The 17,335-nt window shown below is 38.9% G+C and overlaps 1 protein-coding gene across 1 annotated transcript in view; it reads left to right on the plus strand.

Annotated features, from left to right (window-relative positions):
* Window positions 1-6,097: 6,097 nt before the first annotated feature.
* Window positions 6,098-17,335, plus strand: part of slc6a1b (solute carrier family 6 member 1b) — a 38,253-nt gene continuing 27,015 nt past the window's right edge. Inside the window, exons 1-10 of the mRNA XM_067999109.1 lie at window positions 6,098-6,332; window positions 6,796-6,927; window positions 7,529-7,629; window positions 7,967-8,076; window positions 8,197-8,329; window positions 9,227-9,361; window positions 9,466-9,569; window positions 12,608-12,732; window positions 14,932-15,044; window positions 17,058-17,189. Coding sequence (XP_067855210.1) covers window positions 6,098-6,332; window positions 6,796-6,927; window positions 7,529-7,629; window positions 7,967-8,076; window positions 8,197-8,329; window positions 9,227-9,361; window positions 9,466-9,569; window positions 12,608-12,732; window positions 14,932-15,044; window positions 17,058-17,189 — 1,320 coding nt within the window. The remainder of the gene's footprint in view (window positions 6,333-6,795; window positions 6,928-7,528; window positions 7,630-7,966; window positions 8,077-8,196; window positions 8,330-9,226; window positions 9,362-9,465; window positions 9,570-12,607; window positions 12,733-14,931; window positions 15,045-17,057; window positions 17,190-17,335) is intronic.

Raw genomic sequence — 17,335 nt, forward strand, 5'->3', positions numbered from 1 at the left:
GTTAAAACGTCCCTGTTCTGTTAAAATTGTGCCATGAAATACAAACTGGCAGTTCTATTATATAGCCACTCTTATGCCAAGATGGACACGGTTTTTATGGAGTGCGAATTAAAATTACTGTCAAGGGGATTATCGCTCCCGAACTGGTAGATGTTCAACGTTGTTTAAAACGTTTTTCATACGGTGCGGTATTATCTTGAGTAAAATCACAATATGAGTTATTTTTGGCCAATAATAAACGTAAGTTTGTTCCTTAAAATAAATCAACAATAATCCTCACAAACGCTTATGAAAAAAGATTCATTTTCTAATTAATTGAATACCGATTAATTTGGAAGTGAGAAGCTGATGTAACGATGCACCAACGGAACGTTATGCAGATTATTTTTATAAATGTGTATTTCTGTCCTTTCTGTAGATAGTGAATGAAACTGAGTGAGAAAAGATCGCAGCAGGGGCAAAATTAGATCAAAATAATTACTAGTCATCAAATGTTGGACAAAAAACCGTGGTATAAACTTCATTTGTTTACTATGGAATCCGAAACTGCAAGCAAACACAGCTTTACTATGATATTTAGCCCATGTGTCTTAAATCTTGTAGAGTAGGTTTGATGGTGACAGGGAGATACGGTCACACATTGACGCCATCAGTCCCACCCAGTTAATAAAGATGACTGGTGCTTCGCGCATCCACCAAGGAAACTACAGCAATAATGTGTTTGTGTATATATGTATGTATGTATGTTTGTGTGTGTTAAATCTCATTGCACGTTACATCACAAATAATTACACAACGGACGGTGTGACATATCTACTACGTTACTTCGTTTAGTGGTCTATTTAAATCCTTGATCGCCCGAATATAACTTGAATTAACCATTCACTTGAAGTCACTTGAATGTAAAATCCTACGTCCTTTGAGATATATAAAATTGGAACTATTTCTAAACACGTTATCAAGTATCATACTTAGCAAGTATGTGACATCGTTCTTAAGGGCTTCGGTGCATATAGAACTATTCCATTCTAATCACTACATGTAGCTGTTGGGTTGCTGTGCCATTCCTGGTTAGACAATTAAATCAATTTTAATACCGGATTATGAAAGACACTGAAGTTCACCAGAGGTAATGAACTGGAATATCATAAAATGTCCTAATAGTTCTGGGTGAATTATCCTTAGTCCGCTGCCCAAGTAACAACTGAGATCAGTGAAGTCCAAAATCTTGCTTGCAACTTGCTTCCTGATAGTCATGCCAACTTTAGCTGAATCTACGTGTTTCAAATTATATAGCTATAAATACAAAAATAGTTAGCTATCCAATATTCAAAAGAGCTGAATTAATTAAACGTCAGAAATACAAAAAAAGGTTATTTTAAATAGTTCTAAACATCCTACTGAATGCGGTGCATTACTTGTTTAGTATATTAAACAAAATATCTCTTCAAACAATATGAATTTCCAACTTATTGTGGACTGGATTCAACATCCAATGGAATAACTATGATATTCGCGGTAAATGGATTATTAATTATGTTTTACTACTGCGCTTTGAACTGAAATATGACGCCATAACTCACTTTAAAAGGGTGAAACGAGTATTTCTCAGATCCACACCGATAATTAAACGTATCTACTGGTTTTATATGAATATAATGAACACTAACCCAGAGCAATTGGGAAATCAGCACAGTGAATTCGGTGAAGTTGTTCCAGACCCTTACAGTACACTATGAATTGAATATCATTGAGGACACTCAAAGCCATGTGTTCTTAAACCTAAGGAGACCGTTACAATGGTCTGCGATCCAACGGCACAAACAATATTCCAATGGGAACCACCAATTTTGGGTTCGTTGTGTATGAAGGTTTCTTCAAATCAGATCAGCCGTATTGCAAAATTCGAAATATTGGCGCGTCAGTCACACCTCAAGTGGTCGTTACTGGGAAGGGATAAATGATTTAATGGCAAGAAATCCCATAATTGGCACAGTTACAGCATTTAACTGCAAATGATGGGGTCGAGCCACAGCTGCAATATGTCATAGGAAATGTGAGGCTCTATTCAGCGCCTCTTCATCACATTTTAATGGGAATACATGTTTCCCAATTTTAACTTTAATGCGAGTAGATTTTCCTAACGCTGGTTCCACCGGCAAACTTTACATATGTAAAATAAAAACAGAAAATGCTGGAGAAGCTCAGCAAGTCAGGCAGCATCTGTGGAGAAAGAAACAGAGTTAACGTTTCAGGTCGAAGACCTTTCGTCAGAACTGGAAAATGTACATTTGTAAACATCATCTCTCACTTATTAATGAAACCCAATCCCCCCACCCCCCCATAGAACCATAGAACCATAGAAAAGATACGGCACAGAAGGGAGCCATTCGGCCCATCGTGTCCATGCCAGCTCGAAGAACAACCAGGTGCCCATTCTAATCCCACCTTCCAGCACCCGGTCCATAGCCCTGCAGCTTACAGCACTTTAGGTGCAGGTCCAGGTACTTTTTAAAAGAGTTGAGGGTCCTTGCCTCTACCACCAATTCAGGCAGTGAATTCCATACACCCACCACCCTCTGGGTAAAAAAGTTTTTCCTCATGTCCCCTCTAATCCTTCCGCCAATCAGCTTAAATCTATGTCCTCTAGTCCTTGAACTCTCTGATAGGAGAAACAGGTACTTCCTGTCTACTCTATCTGGGCAACTCATAATTTTGTACACCTCAATCAAGTCTCCCCTCAGCCTCCTCTGCTCCAAGGAAAACAACCCCAGCCTATTCCACTCCTAGGAAATAGCTGCTGAAATTCTTGCTGCCAGTTTATTACAGCGAAATTACATTGCAAAACACTTAAAAATACAACGCGAACATTACCAAGTATAAGATTAGTATCTGAGGTGTTTGTAACAGCCTCCCAGTTAAAGACAAGCCATTTATTCTGAAAAAGCCAGATGATTGCATTAATTTGTTGTATTTGCTTACTGAAGGACCAGCAACGTGGAAAGAAGGGACATAGTTTAGATCGGAAAGTTACGTGGGATGTTTATAAATATATTACAAATATTTATCAGAACAATAATACTGAACGTTTTACTGTTGCATCTGTTATGACATCTAAGACATTTGCTTCCATTTCTAATTCTCTATCCTACACGTGGACATTTTCATTATGAATCTTAAACGATATATGAACCATTTCAAACTGGCCAGTTGTTACGTGTCATTCAACCGAATTAACCATTAAATTAAAATATATTTAAATAATTAAATAGGATTTTTTGTATGTCAGGCTTAAAGGTTTCAACGCGCTTAATGAGATGAGTACCCACTTTCCCTAATTATCCCAATGGATAAAGCTGTACTTCAAACGTGAATCTACTTGTCACCTACAGAGACCATAGTCTTTATTCCAGTTTTATTTGTCCGACTTTAATTAAAGTGGTTGTTAAAGCAGGTTATAAGGACAAAAAGCAGCGTGTTTTGTGGAACCCGGTATGAATCTATTGCTGTTATGACAGTTAACATGCACCCTCCCAAGACCATACTGTAAATTATCATGGGAATGGCTTAAACTGCACAGTAACATTTCCCTGTCCTCTGGTGAGAAGCTGATCCATTTATTTAAACTCTAAAGCAAAGCTCTATCTTCCGGAGTTTGGACACTGAGGCTTTTTCTTCTCTAGCGTGTGGAAGTTAAGAAGATTATAAATACTATTTTCAGTTTATCTCTTACCTCCAGACCAAGCACCATTGACTGTTTCTCATCTTATTCTGCCAGGATTCCAAATTCTGCCAGTTGAAATTGTGAATTGTGGTAAAGTGAATTCCTTGAGCTTTTCACGCAGAACTTGATTTTAAAAACTCGTTTGAGGCGTTATCTTTACAACTGGAAGATTTGAGGTGTTTCTGCTTTCTTATATTGAGTGACATTTTCTTTGCCTTGATGTCAGGGTAGAATGTCCCATCCCCCCATTCAAAGTTAACTTAGTCTAACTCTGGATCCCCCTGCCTTCCCCTTATAGTTAATACTGTTTGTACATTTTGGAACTTGAAGTGCCTCGTAACAAACTTTATCCTTTTCTGTAATCAATTGTCCATTTTTATGAAGTGGTTTTGTTTATAAAATTTACAGTATGAAGTAAAGGGAGTGCAGACATTGTGGAAACTCACCACAATTAAGGAAATCTTTAACATGTTTTAACAGTAGAGAATGATGTCGAGAAAATGTATTTGTATGTATCGCTTTCTGCAATATTCAAATTGAAACCAATCTGTCACTTTTCTCCGTGGCATTCCTTGAGAAACATTACCGGTTTGCAGTGCTAACTCTATCGTGTGTCGAAGTACTCAGGATGTAATTTTCAAAATAACTTGCCACCTTATTAAAATGCTACATACTTTCCACTTAGCCAGTCTTCGAAATGAGTCTTGTTTGGCCTTTGCACAGTGTTAACTTGTTGAAAGTAGCCAGCAAACATCAACAACAACAAAAGCCAGAATATGTAAAGGCTGGAGCGAAAAGGAAGGGGCAGCAGAGCGAAGCCCACTGCAATTTCAGTGGATGTGACTTTGAGATGACATTGACGCTATGTAGATGAGAGTGGCAGCTGAGCGCCGCACGCTACGTTGTTGCTAGAGGTATTAGACAGCGGCGCTTTTCGCGGGAGCCTCATCCTTCTTGCTCCCTGCCCCTCTGCTCCTCTCCGCTCGGCGGAGCTCAGCTCGACTCGCCGCACAATCAGAGCCGCGCTGTGGGAAGATACTGCGCCGACTGCTCTGAGCTCTTAGGCTCGCACCTCAAACCGAAAACAAAAAAATATATATATTTTGTACTCGACAAGAGGAAGGAACAACTTCAAACAGTAAACACGGACTCACCCTGCGCTTTGGAACAGTAAGTGGACGGTTTGACTATACTGCATTTCAAGAGAGTAAACTGTTTCATTCATGGAGGCGGTCAGGACCAATATTTATGAGAAAATTGATAAACAAAGTAACACCACGCGGGTGGGCTGATTTGAAGGGAAAAATAGCACATATTTGAAACAATTATAATCGCAATGCGGTTTTGTAGCAATAGTTTCTGTGTACAGTTATTTCACTGAATGATAAGGAAACTTTCAGTGTTGGTGTACGGGAATGTGACATAGTGCTGGTGTAGGGGAATCTAATCGCAATTGCCAAGATTTAAAGTCTAAACACTAGGGTCAAGACGCCAGACTATTCTCCAGAAATTCAGCAGGAGAAGAAATGTTGGTGATCTTTACTTTGATCAATTGAAAGCGACAAGGGATATTTTTATACACATCAGGAGTAGACAGCTTGACTGGCAAACCGCGGAGCTTGGGGCGTCTTGTTCGTGCAAATCTGGCTGGACTATCTGCTTAAATGTGATCGCTATCACTTTGTGACAATGTCCGAAAGACTGCACAAGGATTAAGGACAAGACAGGTCTATTGCATGCAGTTTACATCGTGCAGAATGTTCCCGCTGAGCAGCGAGGCTTTGTAGCAAATGGACACATTGCACTATTTAATTGGCATAAAGTAGTATATTTGTGGGAAATGTTACGGGTAGTGACAAACAGTTGTATTAACCTGAATGATATTTTGATGTTATCTTTAATAAAGGCGTCAGGTCGGGTTTTTAAAAGCAAAGTTTTCTTGTAAAGAAATGAAACAAAATGAATAGTTAGAATGTCCTCAAGCTGTAGTAAGATCACCGCGTATTGTGCACGGAAATCCAACAGTTGTGTTATTGATTTTGCCAAACCATAAAATGACGTGAGGTGCCCCAATTCCATCAATATGACCAAACCGATAGCAGAATGAAAACACGTGCCTTTGGCTGTTTCTATCGTTACCAATTCTAGCCTGCGTATCTTTGTCTCATTCCAGCATCTTTCCCCTTGACTAAACCTGGCAGCTCGCCTCATCGAGTACGAACTCAGCCATCCCCCCAAGTTCGGCTACATATCCAGTCCTGTATTTTTTTCCACCTGTGCTGGTCCGACAGAACCGCGAAGCTGCTTTCCACGTGGACTGGTGCTGAAAATTTCCGACCATCTCCCAGACGCTCGGCGCCCAAATTCAAAGGCATGGCGACCAACGGCGCAAAAACACCCGACGGGCAAATTTCCACCGAGCTGCATGACGCTCCCACCTCAAACGATAAACCGAAAACCCTCGTGGTGAAGGTGCAAACGACGAGAAAGATTCCCGAGAGAGAGAAATGGGGAGGAAAATTTGACTTTCTGCTCTCCTGTGTTGGATATGCAATAGGTCTGGGAAATGTTTGGAGGTTTCCTTATCTTTGTGGGAAGAACGGCGGAGGTAAAAATTACTTTTCACTTCACAATTATACTTTCTAAATAATAGTTTGAACAAAGGTAAACCAGAACATTCCCTCTTTCCTGGTTTTGGATTTCAATAACTAGAGTCAATTGTACGTTAAAGATCAACTGATTGAAGAGCTCTGTGCAGTTGTGTAGATACTGAATATTGTCAGGTATTCAATTACTGCAACATTATGCATTATTTTTATGTGTAAAACTTGGAATAGTGAAATCCAGTTGAGGCACTGTACTCATACTTTCTAACGGAATGCATTTTTTAAGTTCGAGAAAAGAGGCACTTAAACGCGTCGGTTCTGGTATTGGATGGAATGCCCCCCAACTCGTGTACTTTACATATATCCGCATTTATTAAGTATCTAGATCTTTCCAGTTCGTCTGGATTTTATGATGATGGCTATTTCCCATGAATTTCTAACATACTGCTCATTGTTCTCTATAAGGGGCCTTTCTCATTCCTTATTTCTTGACACTGATCTTTGCTGGGATGCCTATCTTCCTGCTGGAATGCTCGCTGGGTCAGTACACGTCTGTCGGAGGACTCGGTATCTGGAGACTGGCGCCAATGTTCAAAGGTATGGTCTAAATCAGCACCGTGAGCAAGAACGACGCACACCTCTCGCCAGATCACAGTGGGTAGAAAAATAACACTAACATTGTCTAAGCGAAATATAGCGCTATTTCCAGTCTTTATGTACAGAATAGCTCATATAGGAGAAGAATTGCTCTCTATGTAGCGACATTCTAACCTAATTCAAAATACTGTTTACGATTTCGCTACAAATACGGACCGTAGTAATTATTTCGTCATCGTTTGAAACCACTGAAATATTGGGTTGTATTACTGCAATATTTATTTTGAACGGTCTGTTCTGAAGTCGACACATGTTAATGTTAGTTTCTAAGTGGCACGCCTGTCTCACATCCAGGTTACTCCTTTCAAATGCTAGGGCCAATATAGTTTGAATTTGAACAAAAAACTAATCACAAACACCTACAGTCGGTTTCACAGTAGGTAGTCCAGGATGTCACTTAGCGTTACACAAATAACGTGTAAAGTCTTCCCTTTACGTGCCCTTAAAATGATTGATACTATACGAATGAATGACACAACCTGTTGTATTAAACCTGCTCGGTTTAACATTTCGAGCTTCTCGATATTTCTTCTATTTACAGGCGTGGGTCTCGCAGCCGCAGTCCTTTCTTTCTGGCTAAACATCTACTACGTCGTCATAATTGCTTGGGCCATTTATTACTTATATAATTCTTTCACATCAGTAAGTTTTTTATGCTTATTTCTGAGCGTTAGTTAAATTCTCTTGGCTATTATAAAAAGCTTAATTGGTGGTAACGTAATTATTCTCATTCTCGAAAATAACTACTAAGGCAATGAAACACTCCGTGACTGGAGATCAATACCGTTTCTTTTGTAATGAACCACAACAGGAGAAAAAAAATCACATATATGATACCACATAACAGCATTCATAGCGCTGGTCTCGGTTGAATTGACAAATAACTAACTACAAATAATAAAGATTGATTGGTAACTGTGTGAGATCCACATGGTTAATTCTTGGAAAAACAAAAATAATTGTAACGTTTTGTAAACAGGAACTTCCTTGGCAAAGTTGTGATAATTCCTGGAATACAGACAGATGTTTTTCAAACTACAGTATGACCAATGCAACTAACCTCACCAGCCCAATTGTGGAATTCTGGGAGTAAGATGGCTTTTACGTCTTTCGATTTGTCTTATTTTGCGAATTAAGGTTTACTTTAACAAAGACAAAGTAGGCCAGGAGCGAAACGTCTTATTGATAAACACATAACTATATCCACAGACGAAATATGCACCAGCTAACGGACGGATTGGATCAACCTGGACAAATCCGAGCGCCTCTTGCAATAACACTCGCCATCGCTTGGGTTCTTGTGTATTTTTGTATCTGGAAAGGTGTGAGCTGGACAGGAAAGGTAAAGTCTTTCCTAACTTAAAGAGAACAATTCTTGGGCACGGTTAGACCTGCGACATTAAAATAATTAGAACCAAGCCAGTTTAGATTTTTAGCTGGAGTATGAAATCTTTGTGTCCTCACTACTTCCTATATGTCTTTGGCTGACGGTTTGGAACATGCAGAATAAAACCCATAGAACCAGATACATTTATAGCACTGAAGGAGGCCATACGGCCCATCGTGTCTGTGCTGGCTTTTTACCTGAGCAACCAGAAATTAATCTCACCGAAGTGCGCTCTTCTCAGGGTCCTGTTGGTTCAAGCGACTGCTTTCCCTTAAAAGGTACAGTGGTCTTTACCTCAACTATCTCCTGTGGCAAAGCATTCTTTGCCCAAAGAAGAATATTTGTCCATTAGGTAAAGAAGGTTTCGGGTCAATCCACAGTAGTTAGCGATGAATAATGAACAATGGCAATGTCCTTGGAGCCTAGAAAAATAAATTACAGGCATACATTTTTTCACAGCCTTACACTCGCGCTGGAAATTATCCCCTATCGTAGGTTTTAATGGGAATAAATGGGAATATTACATAAGTTTCAACTTGTTCCTTCTTCCTCGTAGATCTAATGGAATTACACAGCTCCCGCTAGAATTAACAGTGGAATGAGTCTAATAAAAGTCTCTTTTCGAGACAATTAAAACATACCTAGTGCTCAGAATACTTCACATCAATGACATAGGCACCTGACATAGTCTAAATATTTAGTTTGCGTATTTTGGTGCACGAAACTATTAATCCTTTAAAGTTGTGTATTAGCCTATATAACAAAGTGTTGTAAATCTATTATATTCATGGTATAGATAAAGTATTACCACGATCTTCTCCGTTATACTAATCAGCCCGTGTCTTTTCACAGGTAGTTTACTTTTCAGCAACCTACCCCTATATCATGCTTCTTATTTTGTTCTTCCGTGGAGTGACACTGCCTGGCGCCCGCGAAGGGATCTTGTTCTACATAACTCCCAATTTCAGCCGCCTTGGAGATTCAGAGGTATGTCAGCAGCGATGTTTACGTTTCGGGGCTCACATAAAGAGGTAAATGAAACTGCTTTAACAACCACCGTCCATCGACAATCTCGACCATTTCTTTCTCAGGTATGGCTGGACGCAGCTACACAGATATTTTTCTCATACGGTTTGGGTCTTGGTTCTCTGGTGGCGCTTGGAAGCTACAACACATTCCACAATAATATTTACAGGTAACATTTTCCTACGACTATTGTTACATATACTGACGGCATTCTGCCACAAAAATAAACTGTTATAGAATCATACAGCACAGGAGGCCATTCGACCCATCGTGCCTGTGCTGGCTCTTTGAAAGAGTTATCCAATTAGTCCCACTCCCCTGCTCTTTCCCCATAACCCTACAATTTTTGTTCCTTTTTAAGTATATATCCAATCACCTGTTGGTGATCAAGGCTATATGATGAGTCATAGGTTCAGGTAACACTTAAAAACCTCCCTAACTTTAATTTCACTTTATTTTTGTAGTCATCCCGACTTGTCAATCAGATGATTGTTTTATTACTCCCAGCCCCCCCCCCCCCCCCATTATTCCTGGGGAGGGGAGCCTTTTCCGGTTACAATGCATTTCACTCAGACATCTGCTGAATCATTTAGTCTTCGGGAGTTCAATAATTCGAGTCACTTCAATTAAGTATTGTCTGAATACCTTCAATTATGCAACAAAGTTAAATCCAATGTATCCTAAGGCAGTAATTTAGGTTTAGTTTTGCACATTAGCACAGGATTGTCTAATTCATTATAGCTAGCTGGAGTATGCAGTTTTCTGATACATGCGAGATTAAAAGCTGTTGAACATATATTTAAAACGAGAGTCTAATTTTTCAAAATCCATGTAATGCACATCAATGCCTGGTTTAACAATAGTGCCATAATTGTTCATGAGGATAGCTTATTATAATACTCCAAATTTATGACAGGCATTCGGGGTTGGGTTTCACCTGTTACCAGTTGCTGGACGTGTCTAGTGCCTTATTTCCCCCCAAACCGTTTCATAGAATCATAGAAATATACGGCACAGAAGGAGGCCATTCAGCCCATCGTGTCTGTGCCGGCCAAAAAAGAGCTATCCAGCCTAATCCCACTTTTCAGCTCCTGGTCCAGAGCCTTGTAGGTTAAGGCACTTCATGTGTATATCCAAGCACTTTTTAAATTCCATGAGGGTTTCTGCCTCTACCACTCTTTCATGCAATGAGTTCCAGACCCCTACCATCCTCTGGGGGAATAATCTTTTCCTCAACCCCCCCTCTAATCCTTCCACCAATTACTTTAAATCTATACCCCCTGGTTATTGACCTTTCTGCTAAGGGAAATAGGTCCTTCCTATCCACCCTATCTAGGCCTCTCATAATTTTATGCACTTCAACTAAATCTCCCCTCAGCCTCCTCCGTTCCAAAGAAAACAACCCTAACCTATCCAATCACTCCTCTTAACTAAAATGCTCCACTCCTGGTAATATCCTCGTAAATCTCCTCTATACCCTCTCTAGCGCAATCACATTGTTCCTGTAATGTGGTGACCTGAAATGTACACAGTACTCTAGCTGTGGCCTAACTAGTGTTTTATACGGTTCGAGCATAAACTCTATGCTCTTATATTCTATGCCTTGGCTAATAAAGGAAAGTATCCCGTATGCCTTCTTAACCACCTTATCTACCTGTCCTGCTACCTTCAGGGATCTGTGGAAATGCACTCCAAGATCCCTCTGTTCCTCTACACTTCTCAGTATCCTCCCATTTATTGTGTATTCCCGTGCCTTGTTTGCCCTCCCCAAATGCATTACCTCACACTTCGATGAATTAAATTCCATTTGCCACTTTTCTGCCCACCTGATCAGTCCATTGATATCTTCCTGCAGTCTACAGCTTTCTTCCTCACTATCAACCACACAGCCAATTTTTGTATCATTTGCAAACTTCTTAATCATGCCTCCTACATTTAAGTCTAATTCATTGATATATACCACAAAAAGCAAGGGACTTAGTTCTGAGCCCTGCAGGACCCAACTGGAAACAGCCTTCCAGTCACAAAAGCACCCATCGACCATTACCCTGAGCCAATTTTGGATCCAACTTGCCACTGTCCTTGGATCCCATGGGCTTTTACTTTTCTGACCAGAGTGCCATGTGGGACCTTGTCAAAAGCCTTGCTAAAATCTATGTAGACTACATCAAATGCGCTACCCTCATCAATCCTCCTTGTTACATCTTCAAAAAATTCAATCAAGTTAGTCAGACACGACCTTCCCTTAACAAATCCATACTGACTGTCCTTGATTAATCCATGCCTTTCTAATTGATGATTAATACTGCCCCTCAGAATTTTTTCCAATAATTTGCCCACCACTGAGGTTAGGCTAACTGACCTGTAATTACTTGGACTAACCCTTTTTTTCTTTTTAAACAACATGACATTGTTAGCAGTCCTCCAGTCCTCCTGTAGCCAGAGAAGATTGGAAAATGATGGCCAGAGCCTCCACTATTACCTCCCTTGCTACTCTTAACAGCCTGGGATACATGTCATCTGGGCTTGGCGATTTACCTACTTTCAAAGATTCTAAATCTCTCACTATTTCCTTTCTCACTGTTTATCCCATCCAATATTTCACACTCCTCCTCCTTAACTACAATGTCTGCCTCGTCCCCCTCTCTGTTTCATTGAATCAAAATGTATGGAGACTCCATAGAAGACAGCTAACATCTGTGTTTTGAAGTAAAATAAATTAAAATAATGATCTCAAGGATATTTTGGGCATCTTTCTTTCTGTCTGCCTCTTAAATACGATAAAACTAAAGTGAACCATGAACAAACTGCAGCAGGAAGGCAGCAAGCTGACCTGCTCCCAAGCCTCAGTCAATGCTGTTCATCACCAACTACTAGGAGGTGTCCAGGAGCAGCCTGACGTTGAGGCTCGCCCATTTTCCTTCTGACCCAGTGAGGAAGTGCTTAACCTCCACTCAGTGCTTCTCAATAATGACATTTGATATCAACAACTCAATTGTTTGGCGAATCACAAGCGGGAATCCTCGGCCCACCATTGCACGGCATTGCATGGTTGGTGCTGATTTGTTGCTGTCCAAGAAATTAATTCTGTAACTTTGCAAGCGCTACAGACAAAATAATTATATATGAGCGCATATTAAACAGCATTCTTCCATCAATCGTATGAGGAAACTAGAAGCAATGTTGTTTTTTTCCTCCTTACTTCAGGGACTCGATTATCGTCTGCTGTATAAATTCCACCACCAGTATGTTTGCTGGCTTTGTCATTTTCTCCATCGTAGGCTTCATGGCACATGTGACAAACAGGTCTATAGCAGATGTGGCTGCTTCAGGTACGTGCATACCCGTGTTTAAGCCGTTTTACAAGGTATACTTATTAAATATCTAATGCACAGATTTAGACCCATCCTAACCTCATTATGAAAGTATCGGTATCATTTCTTCTGAATGATGTTAGCGAATATTTGATGTTGTATACCAGACACTTTTATTTTCCCCATTACCACCCCCTGAAAAATAGATTTCTGGAGTGACCTTTAATGATAACATGTTATGCTTGTTTGTGATTTTGGAGTACTTATTGCACTCCTGCAACGAATATGCTTCATCGGCGTTACTTATAAATGCTCATGGATGCCACAAGTGTTTGTTTCTGTAACTCTGTCTCAACGTACGTCGCTCCCAAAAGGAAATATTACTAAAATCTACTCTTTAAGGTATTGTCTTCATTGTACCATGGCGAAGAAAGAAATGCTTTTCTGAGCTCACTGCACATACTGTGGCTCACACAGAAGAGGATTTGCCATACATTCGGGACCGTTTTACAAAATATCTGTGAAATGATTTGGCCTTATAATCAACCTGAAAAAGGCAGAACTGATCTATCACCCTGCGCCTCAGAACACGTCCTCTCCATCCTCCATCAAGATCGAGAGTCCTACACTGAAATCTGTGACACCTTTTACTTACCTGGGTAGAATATAATCGAGTGATGGGATAATAGACTTGGAAGTCTGCAGCTATACCGAGAAGACTAGTCCTGGCTTCTGTAGAAATGGAATACCTTTGGAACCAACATGGTATTAGGTTGAAAACTGAAATCAGAGTCCATCATGCTGTTGTGAATAAAGTCCCTACTCTTTAATTGTACAACTTGAATAGTTATAACTAGCACAAAGAGCTAGAGAAGTTCCACATGCGATGCTGCTGCACCATTCTTCATGTCAAATAGCATCACGAGACCACCCCCCAATAAAAAAACATTGAACATAGTCATCAGAGAAACATTAACCAGCATTGACCACATTTTGCTGTAAACGTAAATGAGATGGTCTGGAGAGATGCTGAAAATGTCGCAGGACAGACTTCTCAGGACTGTACTTTAACAAGAGAAGGAAGGAAAACACTCTCTTGGTGGCCAGACAAGAAGATCAAGCAAGAACAACAGGAAAATAGACTGCAGTTGGAATATTCAGATGCTAGTTTTCGTTGCAATGTATGTGGAAGGACCTGAAGATCTTAGATGGCTAATGCTACAGACCTGAGACTAATTGCTAATCTCTTGCTATCATCACCATTGGCACAATTAGATTATAATTATTACCCACTTATTCATTCTAACTGTCAAAACATGGTAAGTGGAATGTGTGTTTCATACATATAAAGTACTGTATTGAATTCAGACAGAGCTGGACACCATCAATCTAATGGTGTCCAGCAAATGTACAGAGTCATGCTTTCACTTTTAAAAAAAAGAGAATGGTAGGAAACCCTAAAAATCTTTGAATCAGATGCAAAATCCAACCAATTGGCAACAGTTTGAAATAAATCATACCAGATTTTTTGAAAACTATACCTGTTTTTAAGTGCCTAGAGAATATATTAATGCATGAGGTCAATAGTATCCAAAATCAAGCATACATTAAAATATAAACTCCAATATTATCCAAGTATAAGAATATAACATATGTACTCCTAATTAGGAAGATAAGTGTATATAATTAAAAAGGGGGGTTTCTCTAAAGTAAGCAAGACTAAAGAATAAAAGATTTTTTTCTCCATAAATATATAATCTAGCCTGCCAACAAAACAGTGAATTAGCACCTTTAAAGACACGAAAATAAATATCTGGTTGGAAGCAGGAACAAGGGTGGTGAGGATAAAGATAACCATAAGCTCTGTGGAATACAGTGGTCCTTGAGATCATGGAAATGCCATGACAAGGGAAGGCAACAAGCCAAGGAAGAGTAATGTAGGATGTAACATTAGATATTCTGTAGTTTAACACTATTATCCTTGATATGAACTTTGCAGCAACATAATGGGTTGAGTAGAGTCCTTGATCATGAACGTGGTCTGTGAATGGATAATCTTTTCTCATTCTTATGCTTTTAGTTCATTCTAACCGTGTATTCCTACACTGAAAATTATCTTAGAGAAATTACATCATACCATATTTAATCTTACCCATGTAGCTATGTTTGCCCTTGAACATAAAACAGATAATACTTAATTTTTATTTCTTTTCTAAGGTCCTGGTCTGGCATTTTTGGCATACCCTGAGGCAGTGACACAATTACCAATATCTCCACTTTGGTCCATTCTCTTCTTTTCAATGTTACTTATGCTTGGGATTGACAGCCAGGTAAGCTTCAACTTCAGCACTTCATGTTGTATTTAATTTGACGTGTCAGTAATAAGAATTGCTATTGTTCATTTTTGAATAGATTCAATCACCAGGTAATTCTCTTTCTTGATTAATTGCAATTTATTAAAATTTTAATACAAAATAAAAATTGTATGGCAAAAATCTTTGTACATATTTGTATTTGAAATTGTGAGCAGTTGTTACTAATAACATTTAAAATTTGTTCAATATAGTTGAATATTTTAAAAATTATGCTATTTAAACAAATTTGAATTGCAAGATTTACAGTGTAAGAAGCATTTTACATTACACCTGAGTAAAAACAAGTTGATTATATTTTGTACTACAATACAGAATTATTGTATATTTCTGTGAATTTATAGAGCTGGTCGGCTTAGCCAGAGATATATCCTGCCACTTGCTTCATATATTCTCTGCGAATTTAATGGTTATGGGGAAAAAAACACCAAGAATGCCTTTGCTGATTGTGCCTGACAGGTGCAGACATATCCAAGCCTTGCCTCAGCCGCACATCAGTACTGAACAATTTCCTGTTGCTATGGGTAACACTGCTGATTAGCCCTTGGCTGTGTTCCTACTGCAATTTCTAGGATAAAATGCTGTAATAAAAATCACATTTCTTGGTAAAATCAATGTTTTGTGTGTCAATAGTAATCCAAGTTAGGCTGTCTAAATATGTCAGTGTGAAGAATCGCTCTATTCTCAATGCAAGCTTCCATTGAAGATTGCACTGTACAACAGTCTAAATAAATTCATGCTCAGTGCACAGGCTGAGAAGGTTCCCCGTGAGATAAGATGAGATGAGTTTGGCAGATGGCTAAAGCAACAATGTGGTCAACATTTAATAGCAAGAGTGACTGAGGCAGGCAATTGCAATATTTTTTCTTTACATTTGGCAATATTTGTCTAGGAAAGCAAGAGTTGCTCTGTGGCACACTGCCCTGGACAATTTATTTACAAAGTAGATTACAAAATTGGTTTCTTTCCAGATTTTGAGTAAATATATTTTATAAAAATGAATAATATATATTTAAAAGCTAGATTTTGAGAGGAGACATTTTCTTCCTTCAACACAGTTTCCATAAAACGACAATTGGATGTTGAACCTGTTGAACCTTGTACTTTGTTTCTTCAGATGTAGGTTCGTGTGCCAACATGCTCAGTGTGTAATGGAGTAGCAAGATGTAATTACACTTGCCACTACTCACACAGTGAGTTCCCAAACTCAGTTGTGCTAACAGGAGAGGGAGTTGAGTGAAGGCTAGGTACTTTTCCACAAGGCTGAAGAGCAAATCAACTTGAGTTACTCTTTTTTCACCTTCTAGCAGCCAGTCACAGAGTGGGATTTTCAGAAGTAATACACACATTACGGTGAAAAAATTACCTCAGATCTTCTCTCCACCTTTACGGTGTAAACTCTATCTGCCCAATTTACAACTTTGCGCTGTTTTGTTTGGAAGGTGTTTTGTTGGGCAATATGTATGTGAAAGAGGGAGAATATAAAGAAAAAAGAAAGAAAATATTTTAGAAGTTCAATAAAATTAAAGATTACAAACTTATTCAGAGAACAGAATGGCACTCAATAGAGAAAAGAGGAAAGAAAAATTAATTTTAAAACAAAATGAGGTTGAAGCATGAAGAAAAGAAAAGACAGCCATTGGGGGAGGGACCAAGGATCCATTCGCCTCGTTCAAGAACTCTTTTCCTGTTTTTGATTCAGCACCCTGCCATTTGTAAAATCACATCAAAACCTTCAGATTTCTGGCTAATTTCCAAATGCAGTGCTGTCAAAAAGAAGTTAAAATAATTACTGATTTGATAATAAGGAATGGCCATGTTTGTACATTTTATTTTACATTTGTACAAACAAAGGAAGATGCTGTACAATAATAGGAAGTATAAATAAGCTATTGCTGTTTACAAAAAATACTTATATAGTCTAAAGGAAAAATAAACTGATGTTCCTGTGCAATATTTCTTAATTTTCAGTTTTGCACTGTGGAAGGCTTTATAACTGCTTTGGTGGATGAGTTTCCCAAAGTGTTACGAGGAAGGAGAGAAATTTTCATTGCCGTGGTCTGTGTTATTTCATATTTGATAGGACTATCTAACATTACCCAGGTAAATTACAATCAATTTCCATGAAACTGTATTAAATATGCAATCTCTAGATTTAAGCTGATTTCCATCTGAAGAAGTGACAGATACAGTATAATATTTTGCTGCAGAAAAATAGCCATAACATAACATGATTTGTGGTTATTCAA

This window comes from Heptranchias perlo, chromosome 17, assembly GCF_035084215.1.
Source record: "Heptranchias perlo isolate sHepPer1 chromosome 17, sHepPer1.hap1, whole genome shotgun sequence".
Classification (NCBI taxonomy): Eukaryota; Metazoa; Chordata; class Chondrichthyes; order Hexanchiformes; family Hexanchidae; genus Heptranchias; species Heptranchias perlo.